We start from the raw sequence: 17,043 nt of genomic DNA on the forward strand, positions 1-17,043 counted from the left end.
CCCGCCGCTCCCGCAGCGCGGGGAAGAGGCAGAGTCCGCCAAATTCCTCCTCCTCACCCTCCTCTCCCTCGCCTGCATCGCCGGGGTGCTGGCGGCCTCGGGGGTCGCCTACTGCCTGCGCCACCGCGCCCACCACCGCCTGAGGGAGAAGCTCTCGGCCCTGGGGGCCGACGCCGGCTCCGACGCCCCCGCTGCTTATCAGGTAAGGACCAAGCGATCTCCCCCTCCGGCCCTGCGCCCCGGGGGGCCGGCAGACCCCGGGGGGACCCTTCTGGTACCGGCAGCCGCGGGGGGGGGGGTGGGTGGCACGGCACCCTCCCTCCGCTCCATTCATATTCCCGCGGATTTGCTGTAGCAGCTTTTTGCTGCTGGGTATTAATCTTGGCTATTCTGGTAGTTGCTGTAAATTCGTGCCTAATTAGAAACATAAAAAAATAAAAAGAAAAAAGCCCTTGCTGTTGAAATTCTCTGAAAAAATAACATTAATATCCATAATCTGTCACCCCTGCCACTATTAATAACGAAAAATCTTTAACATTTATGAGGAATGGATTGCACGGTTATCTGAAGATGTCTCTCTCTTTGAGTAATCGACTTCTTCAGGGTCTGATATGAAAAGAGCCTTTGACCCGATCTGTTGCTACCTTCTGCCATTATTCAGATAAAATGAAATCTAATGCTGATAGATGGGGAGGGAAACCCGGACTGGTGCTGGGAGAACAATGGTAGCAGATGTGGACCCGGGAATACGGGAGGACGGCACTCCCCATTCCCTGAAATAAAGCAGAAACCTCAGGCTTTCTCTTTCAGTTTCTGAAGTGTTGGGCGGAGAGAGGCTCTGCATCTTCCCAAAGTTTGTTTTAGACCTCGGCACTTATTTCTCGGTGTGTTGGTGGTGTGGTAATGCACGTGTTATGGTCATACACCACACAGCTCGGGGCTGCTATCCCCAAATATTTGGAGTGTGACCGGGAAAACGAATTTGAGAATGTGTAAACATTGTTGCTGTAGTAGCCCCGTCTGCTGCGCACCCACAGGGTCTCCCTAATGGCACTCTTCTGCCAAGGTTTATTTTACCTTCTTGTTCGGCTTGGGATCAGACATTATGGCCTTTTGGTATTCTGGAGCTGAGATGACAGATTCAAACTGGCAGCTGGAATAAACTCGTATTTCCTCGCAAAGTTTGGGTCTGCCTGTACCTCTTCCGTGTTGAAGATGTAAGGTATTAAGTACGTCTCCACAGGCTGGATCCAGGGAGATTTTAGTACAGAATGATAAATATGAATGTTTCTGTAACAATTAGTATTGTCAGGAGTGGTTTTCAGTTTAAATGGAATATTTACTTTAAAAAAACCCATCTTTAAATGACTTTAAATCTTTAAATTTAGTAACTTCCAAAGCAAGAGAGAGCATTTCCAGTGGAAAAAAGAAGTGTCCTCCAGGATAAATTGTGAACACACCAGCAGTTTGTCAGATCAGTTTTGTTGGCCAAAGAGACCATGGCCATAAATAATTTTGTTTGGTTTTAATAAGGAACTTGCTGTTGACTTCCTTAAACCGCAGAAGCAGTAGGTAGTCTTTTTCTTCTATTAAAAGTGAATACAAGAATTCTTCATTTAAAAAATAATAATAAAAAAGCCCTCCAGGTTCCAAAATCACACTTGAAACTGAATTTGTGATAATTAACAGGACAATCTTCCTACTGACAGCTCTAATTAATAGTATCTGTAATTAAAATCGTGCCCTTCCAGCAGGAAAATTGTTTGAATTTCTTGGAGTGACCTTTTTTGCCATTTCTCCTGGGAGCATAGTGGTTAAGTTGATATTGATTTTATAATGAGCTCTGGTTTGTTTAATAAGAATCTGTAATCCAGACACTAAATGAAATGTGTGCTTCATTTCTTCTTCCCAGATTTATATGTATTTTAAAATCTTCCTAGCTAGAGCTGAGAGTGACATTTACTGTTTAAAAACAACAGCAATGCTTCGAGGATGCTGCTCAGTTTTTCAACAGCAAGCCTGTATTAATGTACTTTGCTCCTGACCTTTGGGCCCAGTCCTAACCACCTGACTCCTTAAACATTTCCACTGGTTTTGCAGGGAAACTGTAGTCATGAGTGGGAGGAAAAATGTTTTTCCTTAAATACAAAGGTTTCTAAGGGCTTGGCTCTCCTCCTGTGGAAGTAAATGGGAATTTTGCCATTTGTTTCAATGGCAGCAGTAGGAGGCCCCAGTACAGGCGGACAAAATACTCAGGCAGTTTTGATGCTGCTAAGTAGCATTTTATCAGAATGAATCACTGAGCCTGGTTCTGTATAAAATAAACTATTCACGTGGATTTGAGGAGAAATAGGATTGAGCCCTATTCGCATCGTCAAAATCGCCTTATGTTGAGCTGTGTTAAATGTAATGGATATCTGGTGTGATGCATGTTTTGGATAACATCGGTTAGGTCTCAGAAAAGCATCAATTATCTTTTTCCTCATCTTCTCTGATGCTCATAAGGGAATAATGCAACCCGTATTAATACGGGAGAAGAAAAAAGCAGACAGCTTTGAAAACTGTACCTACTTTGTTCTCTTCTGTTAAATGTTTCCCAAGTATTCTGCTAAATGTTTTCCCAAGTACTCGGTTCTCAGCATATTTTGAAAATACGAACTATTTCAGCAGCTGCTGCCACTAGACTTTAAAGCACGATACTCCAATATGTTGCTGCTTACAGCTTAAGTGACAATTCAGATTTATTTAATTTGAAGGGGGAAAAATTGGTCGGTATAAAAAGGCCTGGTGGCCCAGTGTGGTTCAGAGACAACACTGAAATATCTCTTTGGTTCGCACGCTTCTCAAGATGTCAGTGGTTTATATCTTCACATAAACAAGACTGACCTACATTTTTAAGATTTAGCAGAAGCGTTTTTCAGCCTAACCCAGTTCAGGAGAGTTCATTCAGGGTTTTACTCCTTCCTTTACTCACCCTGTGAACTTCGAAGGCAACGTCACCCTCGCCCGCCAGCGCGAGCAGCTCTCGTGCGAGCCCCCTTACCTGCTAGCACGAGTATTCCTGGTGCAAGCGCAGGTGGAAGCGACCAGCCGTAGGCAGAACAACCGATGCCGTTTAAAAGTTGAAGCAGGCAAATGAAATCTCTGCGGTGCCCTTGACAAGCTGCCAAGCGGCCTGGTACCACTGGAAGAGGCTGCGGTGTGAGCCTGGTTCTTCAGGGAGCTTGGGTAAGGCAAGCCAGCTGGCCTTCAGAGTGTTAAAGTAAGGCCTGGGAGACTAGACCCCACTTAAAGACTGAGTAAGGCTAGGAAGAGTAGATACACAACTGCAACTTCATTTATCTTTGAATCACTAAACAGCAAAATCATAGGCTGGTTTAATTAGTGGCTAAGGAGCTTTTCAAAATTAATGGCAATAGTGTGTCTCGGAAAACATTGCATGTGCATAAACCACATTTTGAACATGAAGGCGGGCAATTTTTGCGTACCTTTTAACCACGCCTCCTGTCCTTTCAAATCACAGGTGTAATGGCTAGGTAGGTCAGCGTTAGCATTTGGAGGTAACTAAAAAGAGGTTCTCAGTGCCCCCGCGGTGCCCCCGCGCATGCGCACACCTGCACCCGTGTTTTTAATTGTTGCTCATGTTGCTTTGATCTTCTTAGAAAAGCAAGTTTAGCATTCTGCAAGCCCACTCTCTGGTCCAGGAGATTAGGGCCGAAGCGTTTTAGGCATTTTCAGCAGGCACTCTTTGATTTATTTCACAACACTGAGCAGATTTTCTTCATGCACTTTGAAGCCTTTCGAACATAACCCAGAGAAAAACGGGCATTCAGACATCGGGGGTGGGCTGCAAACAGGGCCACTAAGTGCACATCTTACTTGTCACTGCTCCCATTAGCGAGCAATTTATTAATGTAATGAGTGTACGTTAGTGACTGCTACTATTTAGGGATGGTCTGTTTGATTCAGGGTGATGTATTTGTGAGTCCAGCTGAACTCTGGCTTTTGACCCCCGTGTGGGGAATGCTGGGTTGTGCGAGATGCTAAATCATCAGCATATTTTACACTTTGCACTGCAGAACTTTCCCGTGAGCAGAGCCTTCTGCATCACTGGTAATGCTCTGCAAAACGTTGCCCATAATGGAATTTAAAGGCAAAAGTTAAAATGCAGTAAAGCTGGCTTCAGAAAGCCTGCCTTTTAATATTTTATGTCAATCATGTTCTTTTTAATTTTCCTTCATCTCCGCCAAAAGAACTTCCTTTAAAAAGCAAGGGGGCAAAGACCAAGCAGTTTACAATGAAGTTCCTTCTTAAACTGCCTGAAGTATTGAAGGTTACGCGAGCGGCTCACTGTCAGTGCAGCTGGATTACATCATCAGCTGTTTTAAAAACTTGGTCAAATAACTTGGTTTGGCAGGCATATAATTGTAAATTATATGTTAAATTCTACATTATTACATGTATTATATTATAAATAAATTATACATTCCTTTGTCACATGCGGTCTTATTAATTACATGATCCTTCTGGATTCAAAGCCACCAAGAACTCTGTGCTTTTATAGATTTGGTCCTGCTGGTATTTTTTATTAGAGATGTTAAGAGCACAGTATTTACAACAATTACAATAAATATTTTGCTGCACGTTTTTTAAAAGGCTCCAACTGGAAGAATCCGCTGGAAATGTACTCTCTACTTAAGAATCATGCCTGTTTTGTGTGTTTAAATACAGATAATTCATTACCTCTAATATGGCTTCATATTTTACACTCTAGACTGACTTTCATAAGCAAACATGTTATTATAGTATTAGACCTTAGCATTACAGTAATCCTGTATATCAACTCCTTAGGAAATGGAATTTTGTGAACTAAGTGAAATGGAAAAGAAAAAAAAAAGGAAAATTTTGCTGTTCTTATTTATCAAGTTCTCAGTAATATTCAAATTACCGTCAGTATTGGGACCAAAGTAAGCTGGCACACGAGGGTTAATCAGCACCGTGAAGTGTTACCTCATAGCTATGTAAAACTTTTCCTTTTCAAGGACCTTCACTACACTTAAGCAAAAAAGATACCACTGAGGAGGCGATGTATTCAGTACATGAGCATTTAGTAAACATTCTGTAAGGAATACCCTTAGTAAGGATTTTGGATAGATGAAAATTTTGCCTTAAGGCTCCATACTACGAAGGGCTTGCTTGTGTTTTCTTCTGGGAAAACAAAGGACATAATGCATTTTTAATCTTTTCTTTTCCTGTGTGCTTATAAAAAGAGAAAAAAAAAAAAATCATCTTGTGACTATTTAAGCAACAGGACAGGACAAACTGTAGCTGTTTGTAATAAAACATACGCGGGGAGGTGTATGTATTAGAAGAGTTGTTCTTGTCCCTTTAAGTCTGCTTATTGTGTCTCTCTCTAATTGGAATTATGTTTTAAAGTAACATTCTCAGGAACCTGCAAATACATTGTATGCAATGTTATGTAAACCACTCTACCTTAAGGTGAGACAGTTTCCTCAATGTACAGAACATACACCCTGTACAACAGGCATGCGTAGCAATCACGGGAGAGGAGAAAGTGGGAAACGTTTTCAGGTGATTAGAAGAGCGTTTACCTTATGTTTAAACACGTCACTGGAGTCAGACAGTGGACAGCCAAAGCAGAATGAGGCAAAACAGGAGGTGTACAAATATGGATTTAACTTTTAATCTGTTTTTTATCTGATTAGTGTTCAGAACACTCCACAATTCCTGTGGTGCAGTGGACTATGTAATTCCCTAACCTTGCTTCCTGTGGCAGCCATAAAATCGAGTTAAATGGTAGTAATGTTCAAAATAGCATTTCAGAATACTGTATGAATTTATAAATCATCAGGAATTTATCAAACAGGCATGTTTGATGAATTGGGGTATAAATAAATAAATAGCGGTATGCTATCAATCATACCCCTAGCATTTAAAATCCACTTCAAAATAGTGCTTAATGAGGAATGCCCGTTTCAAGTGCTGGAGCTCAGTGGCACAGATTTCAGAGGGCACTTTAGGAAATCTGTGTTTGAGCTGGCCTTGTCCATCTGCGAGGAGCAGGGCTCCCCCATCGCCTCCTCCCTGCTCTGCCCCATGCTCCAGCACCCACTGCCCCAGCAGCAGGGCAGCCCCAGGGAACCGTGCCAGCTGTGGGAGAGAGGTTTATTGGGCTCGTTAGAAATAGCAATCCTCCAGGCTTTTCCTAGTTAAGGAAATAACTTTTTAAAATTGCTCAGTGGTGGAGAAATGGTCCTGCACTGACCAGAGAAGGTTTTACCTTCGCAGCCCTGACTGCTGCAGCCGTGGCAGCACAGCAACCCTTTTGAGTAAAATACTCTTTACATTAGAGCGGGCAGGTGGAGAGAGAGGGGTTTTGCAGGCATGAAAGGAAAATGAGTATATACGCAATGCCTGGAGTGCTTGGGTAAGAAGGTGCCATGTGGGTTTAGATTTGAGCAATACAATCCATCTTTTTCAAGTACTTGGCTGTTTATCTGCATAGGACTCGTGCAAAGTGGCAGAGAGAAGGGGGTGTCAACCCTCTCCCCTTACCCGACTTTCTTTTTCCTGGTCTAAAGAATATGGTGTTTGAGCTTGGTGTTTGGTGGAACAAGGACAAACGTGCTCCAAGCATCTTGCAGTATAATTTCTGTGTATTTAGGATGTAAGAAAATCCTAAGAAAAAATAGTATGAGGGGAAATTAAGTTAGTGACTCATTTTTAATTACTGGGAAATTGAGAGTCCTTACCCAAACAGGCATTTCTTAGAAATGTGCTGGAGGTGCTCTGGACTTGCAGGCTGCATCTCGCCTGGTAAATTAAACCAGTAAATAGTTCGAACGGCCCTGGCACCAGTTCAGGCCAAGCCACCCAACTTTCTCCCAAACAGTTTCTCAGCACAGTTAGTACAGGGCCAGGAAAAAGACACATATTCATCCACCGGGCAGTTTTCTTAATAATTTGGCTGCGTCCACCCTGTTTTAGAGGGTGAGAATTACTGTTGCTTTACCTGCCCTCACACCCTGCCCTGGACCGCTGAGGCCTGGGCTCCCGCTCCTGAGCATCCCACTCCTGCTTCAGAGCCCCTTCCACCCGTCGCTGCCGCGCCGCGGGCTGTTTGCCAGCTGAGCGTGGGCTGGTTCTGGATAAGTACAATGGATTTTCTCCCTCTGGTAAATTGATTATGTCCCAGTGCCTGTACGTTATAAAGAAGCCAAAGATAACCACAGCCTTGCCTAATGGGCTGGAGAATATTTGATCTGCAGTCCCAGGCAGTACATCATCTCAAGTGCCCTGATTTCTTTCTGGAATAACTATACTGTCTTCAGTGGCATTTTTTTTTCTGATGTAATGTGGAGGATAATCAGGCCTGTCTTTCCTACACACTTCTGCCCTTTTTTCTGCTTTAGGATTTTCCTTTTTCTTTTGGAGCAGCTCTGTTATCATGTTTCAGGTTTGACACATTCTTCTATTGTATATTCTCTGAACACTCAGCAGCTAACACTGTGATCTGGCTTGCTGAGCCTTTCACATGCCCTCAGAGTGCTGCACTAGAAGGAAAAAGAAAAAAAAAATTTAAAAGTTTTTTAACCGGGAAGTTTTTTTTTTATTTCCAGAATGAATCTTGTATCAGGGTCGTGTTCCTGGGAAGAGAGCAGAAGTTAATTTTGTGTGCATAAAGAACTGTTGGAGATGATGTTTGTCGGTTCTTGTACGACCATGTTGCCTGCGAGCAGGAGCAGGTTGCAGTTTATTCTGTGAAATCTGTAAGGTACATAAAAAGCGTTGTTCTTACTGCTTTCTTCTGGGTACATCCGTTCACCCTGCACACCCGTCTCACACGGTGGGCAGCGAAAGGGAAGAGGAGCCGGGGATGCAGTGTCGCTTCCTTCCTCCTCCTCCTCCTCCTCCATGCGGGCGGGGAAGATGTGCAGCGCTCGGCAGTGTGCCGGCAGGGCAGGTCCATGCCCTGCCCAAAGCCAGCGAGGTCTCGGCTTCAGGGATCTCTCGTCCTTCCTGTACTGTGCCTTTGTGCTTGGCCTTAGTGAAGGCTTGGAAGCTGACTGTGGCCGCCTGGTAAACCCCAATGGACTGGGCTGTTCTGAGGGACAGACGAACAAAAGTACATTTTGAATCCTCAACTTTCCGCTGCCTGTAGCTTTGCTGTGCAGCTCTTGCAGGGAAGTGAATGTTGCAAAGTTAAATATTCGGGGTGGGGTGTAGGGTGTGGGGTGTGGGGGGAGTGGCTGGCAGTGATTTTTTTAATCATTGTGTTATAAACTATGGTAGGAGAACTTTGAGTAGAGCAGACTGGAGCTGCCCTGGGGTCATGCTGCACAACCGATCCCATCTTCCCAGAGGCACAAGCGAGAGGTGGTGTCTCAAACAGCCTCGTGACACCTGAGGGCAGGGGGGCCCATGGGTGGCCTGCGTGCAGAACTATGAAGAGTTGGAAGTTCAGGATGTGATTTGTGTTGACTGGACAAGAGAGCTCATGTCATTCCTCTCAACAACGACACAGCTGCAGCTTGAGGCATGAGGACCACAACAGAGATCTAAATGATTACTAGCAGTTTAAAGAACTGTAAAAGAAAATTTGATTGAGTTAATGCACACCAGCAAGGTACAGTAAAGGACTGGGACAGCTCAGCTGATTTCTTTGTACTGTGATTTTTGCTATTGCAGGTTCTGAGCTCTCATAGCACCGGTGTATGTAAGTCAGCTGGGGCATCCCTGCAGCTCTTCATCTCACAGTTCACGTTTGCAGCTTTCAGCATGCAGATGCAGTTTTCATCACTTGTATTTTTACAAAACAACTAAACCAAGACTGAAGAAGGGGACTGTAAAAGAACACTCCTGGAAGTTAAATCCTTCAAAGAACCAAAATCAATTTGGAGGGGGATGGGAGAGAATAGCTTCTGAATCGGAGAAAATCAAATTTAGTGTATGTGGCTTATCCAAAGGAGAAAAAGCATGAGGTTTTATCTAAGCTTTGCTTACCAGTTTCTAGACTTTTTGCCACAGACAAATGAGTGATGTTTTATTGATGTCTGCTTGGGATGACTGCATTCTGAACAAGCACAGATTGTGACCAGGGAAATAGTTTGTTAAATGTTTAATATTTGAGATTGATAAAATGCTGTTCATTCATGGTGCAGTTTTTATTTTTCTGTTTTCCCATCTAGCTAACATAGTCGTAGGCTTCTTGATGATTCCTGCTTTTTCCTTCTACATAGGCCTGCTGCTGCTTTGCAGAACTGTGTTCTGGCAGCATCTCAGAGGTCTCAGAAGTGGCTGATCTTGCTCTCCAAAGTGGGAACAGCTCATCGTTATCAGTATCATCGTTATCAATACTCTTGGCACTGAGTTCACATGCTTACCTTGGCTGATGAAAGCCACCCCCTTTCCCCTCATCAAGCATTACCTAACATGGAGCTAGATGCATTTCATGCAGGTGGGAAGGCTTTTCCTTGGTGATGGGAAAGGGGGTGTATGCAGCAGAGGTATATGGTTTAAAGTGGGCTATAGTAGAGCCATAACTACCAACCTGACCCATTTTCTAGTACTGCTGATCTGAACATCCCCCTAATCTTCAAAAATGTATCCGGCAGAATATTCACATGTCAGAAATATTGATCTTTCCCGCTAACTATGAATAGAAGAACGAGGGAAAGATGAAAAGGAAAAATTCAGTATGCTGCTGCTTTTCTGACAGCGTGGGGAAAAGAAACTTGGATATTACTTTTTTCCAACGTCTTCACTGGACTTCCTCCTGGCTTCATGTGGAAGAAAAATGCCTCATGTGGAGTGAAACTGTGTGATTTGCTGGAAGAAGTTTTGCTGCAGTGGATCACAGCAAAAGGTGTCAGTGGCTGGCCATCCACATAAGATAGGAGGAGAAATGTGATGGAGCTGAATGTAGTTTTGGGAGCAAGAACAATCTGCATATGTAAATTCATGTTATATAGTGAAATTATGTTATACAGCATCTCCCTCTGTACTCTGGAGAAATAATATGTACAGTAAAATGGGAACGTGAGCATGTAAATTCCATATACACACAAGAGTGAAATAAAGAGCTGCAATTCCCAATTAACCTCACTGGAGAGCTCTTGGATGTGAAGTTAAAATATACAGAAGGGTTGCTGAGCAAGCTGTTCCAAATTTCAGCTTCTTTTTGAAGGTCTGGGTCAACCCAATGCCTCTCCAGGCATTGTTGGCTGATAATTTTGTTTGCCTGTTTGAGGGCTGTAGAAGTTACTTAAGTATAAATCAACGCTTGAGGCTTCTGTGAGTGCTGGTCACTCCATCGTCGAAGGAACGCTGCAGAGATGGAGGGAGTGAGGAGAAGGTGACAGGAATGATTAAGGGCATGGAAAACTCCTGTGAAGGCAGATTGAAAAAACAGATTATTTCTTCCAAAACAGTTGCAAGTGGCAGTGTAGGAAAGGAAAAAAGTATATAAAACGAGGAACTGGAGAAGCGAAACTCTTACTCTGTCTTCTGCCTAGCACCAGGGCAAAGATGTTCAGTTATATTAAATACATGAAATAAAAGACTAATAGAGGAAAAGCTATCTGCATAATGCAACTGCAACATGCAACACTATTTCTGCAGAACGTTATTGATGCACAAGTTGTTAGCAGGAATCTCAAAACCCAAAGAAGCACGTGAGGAAAAATATTCTATGTAATAAAATAGCTGATGATGTTTTAGAAGATGTCTGTAACCTCATGCCCCAGGACCTAAAATAAGCCAGAATTAAGATGTGACCATTTGGGGAGCGTGCCTACGTTGTATGTGTTCTCCTGCACTGTTCCCGTGGTGCTTCTTGCAGACAAATCGGTGCCTGGTGGGGAGGTCTGGGGTGGCATTGACAACCCCTGGGCTTGTGCAAGTTGATGAAGGGAAACTCAGGAGCTTCAGTGATGGCCAAGGAAGTTCTTTTCTTTGAAAGCAAACACACACATTAACTCCTTGTTGCTGCTGCAGGGTATTTATTGCAAGTGGTGCCGTGGGGCAGGTCAGGGATGGCAGGAGGTCTGCAGCTCTCCTCGGGGTGGGCAGTGCCACCGCACGGCCATCACCCCCTCGGAGCACAGCTGTAGGGAGAGGCAGGGCACAGCCCGAGAGAAACGTGTGGGTTTGCTGTTGTTGCTGTTTTCCCCCAAATGGGAAGTCTCCCTGTATCTCTGACCATCAGTACCGAGTATGAAAACACTCACAGGTTTTCCAGTATCTCCTGTAACACTAATAAAGTGAGTGTGTAGAAATATTGATCAACATTTTTAATCCTTGAAGACTTTTGTGTGTGTGTTCTCAGAGACACGATGGAACTCATACATACTATTTTTTCCATAGCTTAGTAGAGTTTCTCTGTATTTCCAAGTTTTCTGCTCATAATAACCTGCTCTGACTTTACTAGCAGATTTGTGCTTTCTAGATCCTTTCTCTTTTACAGTTTCCTCAGTCACAAAATTTGCATTTGTTCCTCCTAGCAGTGTTAAAAGAGTGATTTCATTTTTACTTCCAGTTTTTTTATTTTTCAGTTTTCAAATCAGGAGAGGGTTATGACTGGCGATTTCAACTGTCATGATAGGCGATGTTATGAAAAAAGAAATTGTCTTGGATGGCCGTCTTTGATAAATACTTCCTCATCCCAGCATCCCTTCTTATGTATATAACCACCTTCTGTGGAAAAAAAAAAAGTATTTGATGATTTTAGAAGTTTCTATGACTTCTTTTTATATTTCTCTGACTGTTTTTAGTACCTCTGTTACCATGAATGCAGTTGCACAGACTTAAGGAGAAGCAATAATAACCTTTGCAATGGGGTAAAATAACATTTTGAGTCATAAACTTGGGGCTCTGTGTTTGTTTCGTGCCAAGGTAGAAGTGCACGCTGAGTCCTGCTGGCGAGCTGCGAATTCTTATTTCTGGCAGAAATGATCTCCCGTTTTTAGTCCTGCAGGGCAATAAAATAGTGGACTACACAACCTTAATGTATATCTTTCCTGAGAAACTTCAGCTGGCTTGGGACTACATTTTTTGCCTGCTTTGGGCCCCAGGCAGCTGTAAACGCTGGGAGTGGAAAAGGGGACGCATTTATGGCGGTTATCTTTTAGAGCGCTGGCATCTGCTGGAAGCTGGTCAGGCTTTGGGTGGGTTAGACAAAGTCAAAATGCATGATGAATTTGCACGTGGTTCTGCATGGCCTTTCGGGTTAATTCAGTCGTTACTACGGTTTATTTGTAACCCGTACTGTGCTGTACGGCTCTCGCTGTGCTAGCGGTGAATTTACTGTGCAAACTCATATTAAGAAGCAGCTGTGCCCTCATGAGCATGTATTTGGGTTAGTTAAGATGAACAAAATATGGAAAAGGTCAAGTTTGTTTTACACATTATTTTTCTCTGTCTAGTTACTCCTTAAGAAATCTTTCCTCTTCCAGCTTCGTATTTACCATATACTTGTAAAAAGCTGCATGCAACCACAGCTGAGATGTGGGAAATGCAATTTAGAAACCAGGATGGGTTGAAACCACCAAAAAGAAATATTCTTTCTGGTTTTTTTCTTTTTTAATTTTTTTTTGTGCATGTGGCAGGTAGGTCAGTCTCATATCCCACCACTTCCCAGAATTGCAGTTGTCTGAATTGCAAGACCAGTAATGCTCAGGCACTGTCAGGGACACCCCGAGAAAAACCTGGGTGCTTTTACACCAGTGGATCTCAGGTTATTTCAGGTCTATGGTTTGCAGATCTTTCCTATTGGAAATAGTCCCTGGTTTCCTTGGAGGCATCAGGTAGTCTCTTTAAATTCTGAGAAACCACCCTGATATCATCATGACCATACCAGTTCAAACCAGTTTAAAGAAACATTAACTTTCTTCGTATATCTTCTATCTGTGAAGTCCAGTTAAGTCCATGTTAAGTCAGGCGTCTGTTTCATAACCTCTTCCCTCTTTTAGAAATTGAGGATATAGACTGTTGTACTCACCTACAGACTTCCAGTTAGAGTGGTCTCTTGTATTTTTGTGTAGGAAAAAAATCCCCAGCAGAGTAACCTAAACATGGTCTTCAAATTTCACTGATCCTCTGGCAAGCAGCATCATCCCCAAAGATGCCCGTGCTTTCCTGGCATGGATAGCAGGGAAACACACTGCTATTCTTTCAGGGAAATACCATTAGACCTACAGTGTCACATCTTCCTTGGCGACATGAGCCATGTAAAAGACCTCTCCCTCCTTCAGGAGCTTCTGGGCTATTTAGATGTCTACCTCATTGATGAGAGGTTACTGAGAGAGTTGAAGTAAAATTGCTTCCTTAGGCTGTATTGCATGGTCAGTGTCTTTGGTTCTGTGCAAGCCAGAAATTTTCACGTCTGCTGGACGTCGGGAGTTGTGTACAAGACTGTGATGGCTTTTTGTTGGTTTGATTTGGTAGGATAAGACTGTGCAAATGCTTGAATTTAAAGAGAGGGACTAAACCAAATAAATACAAATAAAGGAAAGGTAATTTTCCATGTAAAGATAGCCATGTTTTCTTTGCCTTTCCCCTCCTGCATGGCCTCTGCTTTCTTTGTGTGCATGAAGAAAGGGGAATCGTAATTTCATGAGTCACTACCAGTAAACGCTCGCAGTGCTAAAATAATAGAAATTTGTAATTCCACAGTCCATAATCAAAATCGGGGTTTTGTTAGGAAAATGAGTCTCAAGCCTGTGTTTGATTGCAATGGGTCATCTAAAACACAAGCCAAGCAAAACCCCTACACCCAGACGCAGAGCTGTACCCAGATATCCAGAGGGGGGTGTAGTACAAGGGGGCAGATGGTAAACTGAACTGGACAGACTAAGGCTGTACTGACAATCAAATAAATACATTTTACTTCTTTTTTTTTTTTTTTTTTTTTTTTTTTTTTCTTCCTCCCAAGATCTATCAAATACAAGTCCAGATAAATATGAATTGTAGAGATTAGGGATACGTAATGATACGTTTGATGCCGTGACTTTCAAAATACTACTGTCCAACATTGGTCCAGTATCTCCCTTTGGTCCCTTTCTGAAGGCACACTGATCTCAGGAGTTGCCTTTTCTGGCATGGATAGAAAATACAGGTACAACTACTCCACATACGTAAACAGCTCTTTTACTCCTGGACAAAAAGTATGTTAAAATGGAACTAAAGCTTGAAAGTATGTTTCAATAACTCACAAATAAATGGTAATAAAGCTGTAATTATCCCCAAAGCTACAAACACAGTAAATAAGTTAAAGTTAAATTTATAACACCTGCAAACATATTAAGTATGCAAAAGCAAAACAAAGGCGGCCAAATGACTTTAGCTTCACCCTGTAGTAACACTAAGCAAATCTAGTTAGAGAATAATGATGTTTGTAGTCCTAGATTCATTTGTTTAGAAAAGTGAGCTTGCTTTTTTTTTTTCCATTTTTGAAATCTGTGTTATGACTGCATCCATAGCAGACCAGTTAAATCAGTTAAATCCATGGGGTAGGGTGCAGACCTCAGCTCATCCTGCGAGTAACGCCTCCTTAATTTAAAGGAAAGTGAGGCTACTCTTTTATTAATATATTAAAGCTGAGAAGAAAAGCATTTTTGAAGATCTTACTCTTCCACACCTAGCGTATAAAAGGTTTCATATATTCTTAGTTTTCATTATTTATTTTGTTATAAATTATGGCCTTGAATCCCTTACATTTAATAGTCAACATTTTTAATTTTAAATTTCTACAAAACAATTTTGTTTCCCATGTAAAATGAGCACGGTGCTATTGTGATCACGCCTGCTTAAGCAGATTTGTTTCTGATAGACTATTAGGCAGGTCAGGTTGAAAGGGCTTGGTGTACACTCAGCTATCACTTCTAATAAACAGTAATTTCTTTCTCTAATGCCTCTGCATTTTCTTAAAAAATTATACCGTGAAAGGGTTTATTCTCTCTTGTATTTTGTTAATTCTGAAAATAATTGTGCCGCATTTGTTTCTGGGCTAGCTCAGGTGATTTCCATTTGAATTTGTTAAGCAAAAGATTTTTAAAAGAGTGGCCTGTTTCCTGGACTTTATTTTTAGAATTATGCAAATTTGGGGATCAGTTGCAAAAATAGATTCTTTTCATTAATACATAGTAATGAAATTATATTTCTTTTTCTAAATAAACTGGAAAGCTGAATTGCCCTTAGATGCCAGGCTTCTATTAAGCAGGTGTGAGGTGAATGTGACTGGGGAAGAAGAGCAGTATTTTAAGCCAGGAAGCTATTTTCATTTACTTTGGGCTGAACAACTTCATTTATAATGCGTCTGGTACCCAGCTAGATGAGAGTGATTCTACCTGAAGATATTGCATAGTGCATTCGCATTAAGTAGGTATATTTTAATATCAGCAACATACTCACTGGGGGCAGCTTTGAGGTGGAGTGGCTCATCTTTAAGAGTAATGAGTGGAAAACCGAGGTGCACGTTGTCCATCTCCTAACTGGGATGCTCAGGTCAGGTCTCCTGCCTGTAACATTCCACCCTGAGGTTTTCATATTCCATTTCTGCAAATAAAAAAAGGGAAGAGATTCATTATTGACCATTCAAGCCCCTGTTCCAGCTGGTTTTAGATCCATGCTCACCTATACTCTTAGCCCTTACCAGGGTGAATACACAGATTTCTCTCCAAACCCAAACATTTTAGTAAAGTATGTGGTCCTAATGGATTTTTCCAGATACCTACTGTATTAATTGAACAAGATGGAAGATAAAAATTTCTCCAAATTACCATTTGCTGTCTTGCCCTCCTGTGGTGCTGATGGCTGCCGTGCATCATGAAGGCAAGTGGCAGCAAATGGTGCTGCTGTCACTGGCTGGGGATGTCCAGAAGAGGTGGCCTAACACTTCTGGTGGTAAGCAAGTTGTATCTCTAAACCAGAGCTGGACAGGTGTCTGTGGGGTTCATTTCTGAACAGACTCAGTGCCTCCTTGGTTGAGAGGAGAGTTTCTTACATCTTCAAGTTCAGAGACCCATCTAACAAAACATAGTGGTAAGGCTGGCTCTCCATCCATGTGGGTTGTTGTCCATTAGGCGCAAAAAATCTCTTAATGCCTTTAGAGGCGGATAAACTACATTTATGCTGCAGTGTGGTTCATTCACAAGTGGACTGTATGGATTTGAAAACACATTTGTCGTACCTGAGGAAATAATTGTTGCTTCGTGCTTCTCCCTGGCTCTGTGATGACAACCAAGTGTTAGGAACACTTTAAAACCTCATTGGAAGAGGTCCAGAGGTTTTCTGAGCATGCTGTTTATGGTTTGTTTAAGGTTATCAATTACGTCTCAAATAAAAAGCTCTCTACAGATGATCATTGTACTGTACTTTGAACTCATTTAACTGGACATTATTTACAGAATATTTATCTTGGTTATGGCAGTTTTTGTCACACAGCGATATTACTTTTCCATTATATACTGCATGTGACCAACACATAAGTTTGATAATAAATGTTGGGAAATAAAAAACAGAGTAAGTGCCTCAGTATGATAGCAATTCCCATGTGATGGGAAATAATGTCATAAACTTCAAATTACCTTTTAAATAAATGTTTACGTCCAACCCATCCATTAGATCATAGCCCGAAGGGTCAGGAGGATCATTTCTTCATATTTCACTGTATGCATTATGATTGCTTTTTTAGGTGTAAATGATGTTTCTAAATGAAGAATGGCACTCAAACTATACACAAACAACGGCTAGACATTACTGAGTCGCAGTACTGCAGAAATAGCCTCAGCCACTCGGCTAAATATAGAAGTGCAGCAGTAAATTGAATTCATTCGTAGAGAATATTTTTAATGGTGTACGTGCTGAGATGATACAGAAAGACAGCTCGTGTCATTCTCACAGTTTGCAGCTTTGACATTTTAGTCAAGTTTAAATTCTAATTGTGGTTTGGTAGATGGCTGATTTGCTAAATACTTATGAGAGTGAAGATTTTGGAGAGCGGGGAAGAGCATACCTGAGTGTGCA

The 17,043-nt window shown here is 42.1% G+C and overlaps 1 protein-coding gene across 1 annotated transcript in view; it reads left to right on the top strand.

Annotated features, from left to right (window-relative positions):
- Positions 1–17,043, top strand: part of PTPRN2 (protein tyrosine phosphatase receptor type N2) — a gene marked incomplete at its 5' end in the record, with an annotated part of 501,249 nt that overhangs the window by 391,218 nt on the left and 92,988 nt on the right. The window contains one exon of the mRNA XM_035891409.1: positions 1–202. Within this exon, the coding sequence (XP_035747302.1) occupies positions 1–202 (202 nt within the window). The remainder of the gene's footprint in view (positions 203–17,043) is intronic.

Source organism: Egretta garzetta, unplaced genomic scaffold (assembly GCF_000687185.1).
Source record: "Egretta garzetta isolate BGI_Z169 unplaced genomic scaffold, ASM68718v1 scaffold633, whole genome shotgun sequence".
NCBI lineage: Eukaryota > Metazoa > Chordata > Aves > Pelecaniformes > Ardeidae > Egretta > Egretta garzetta.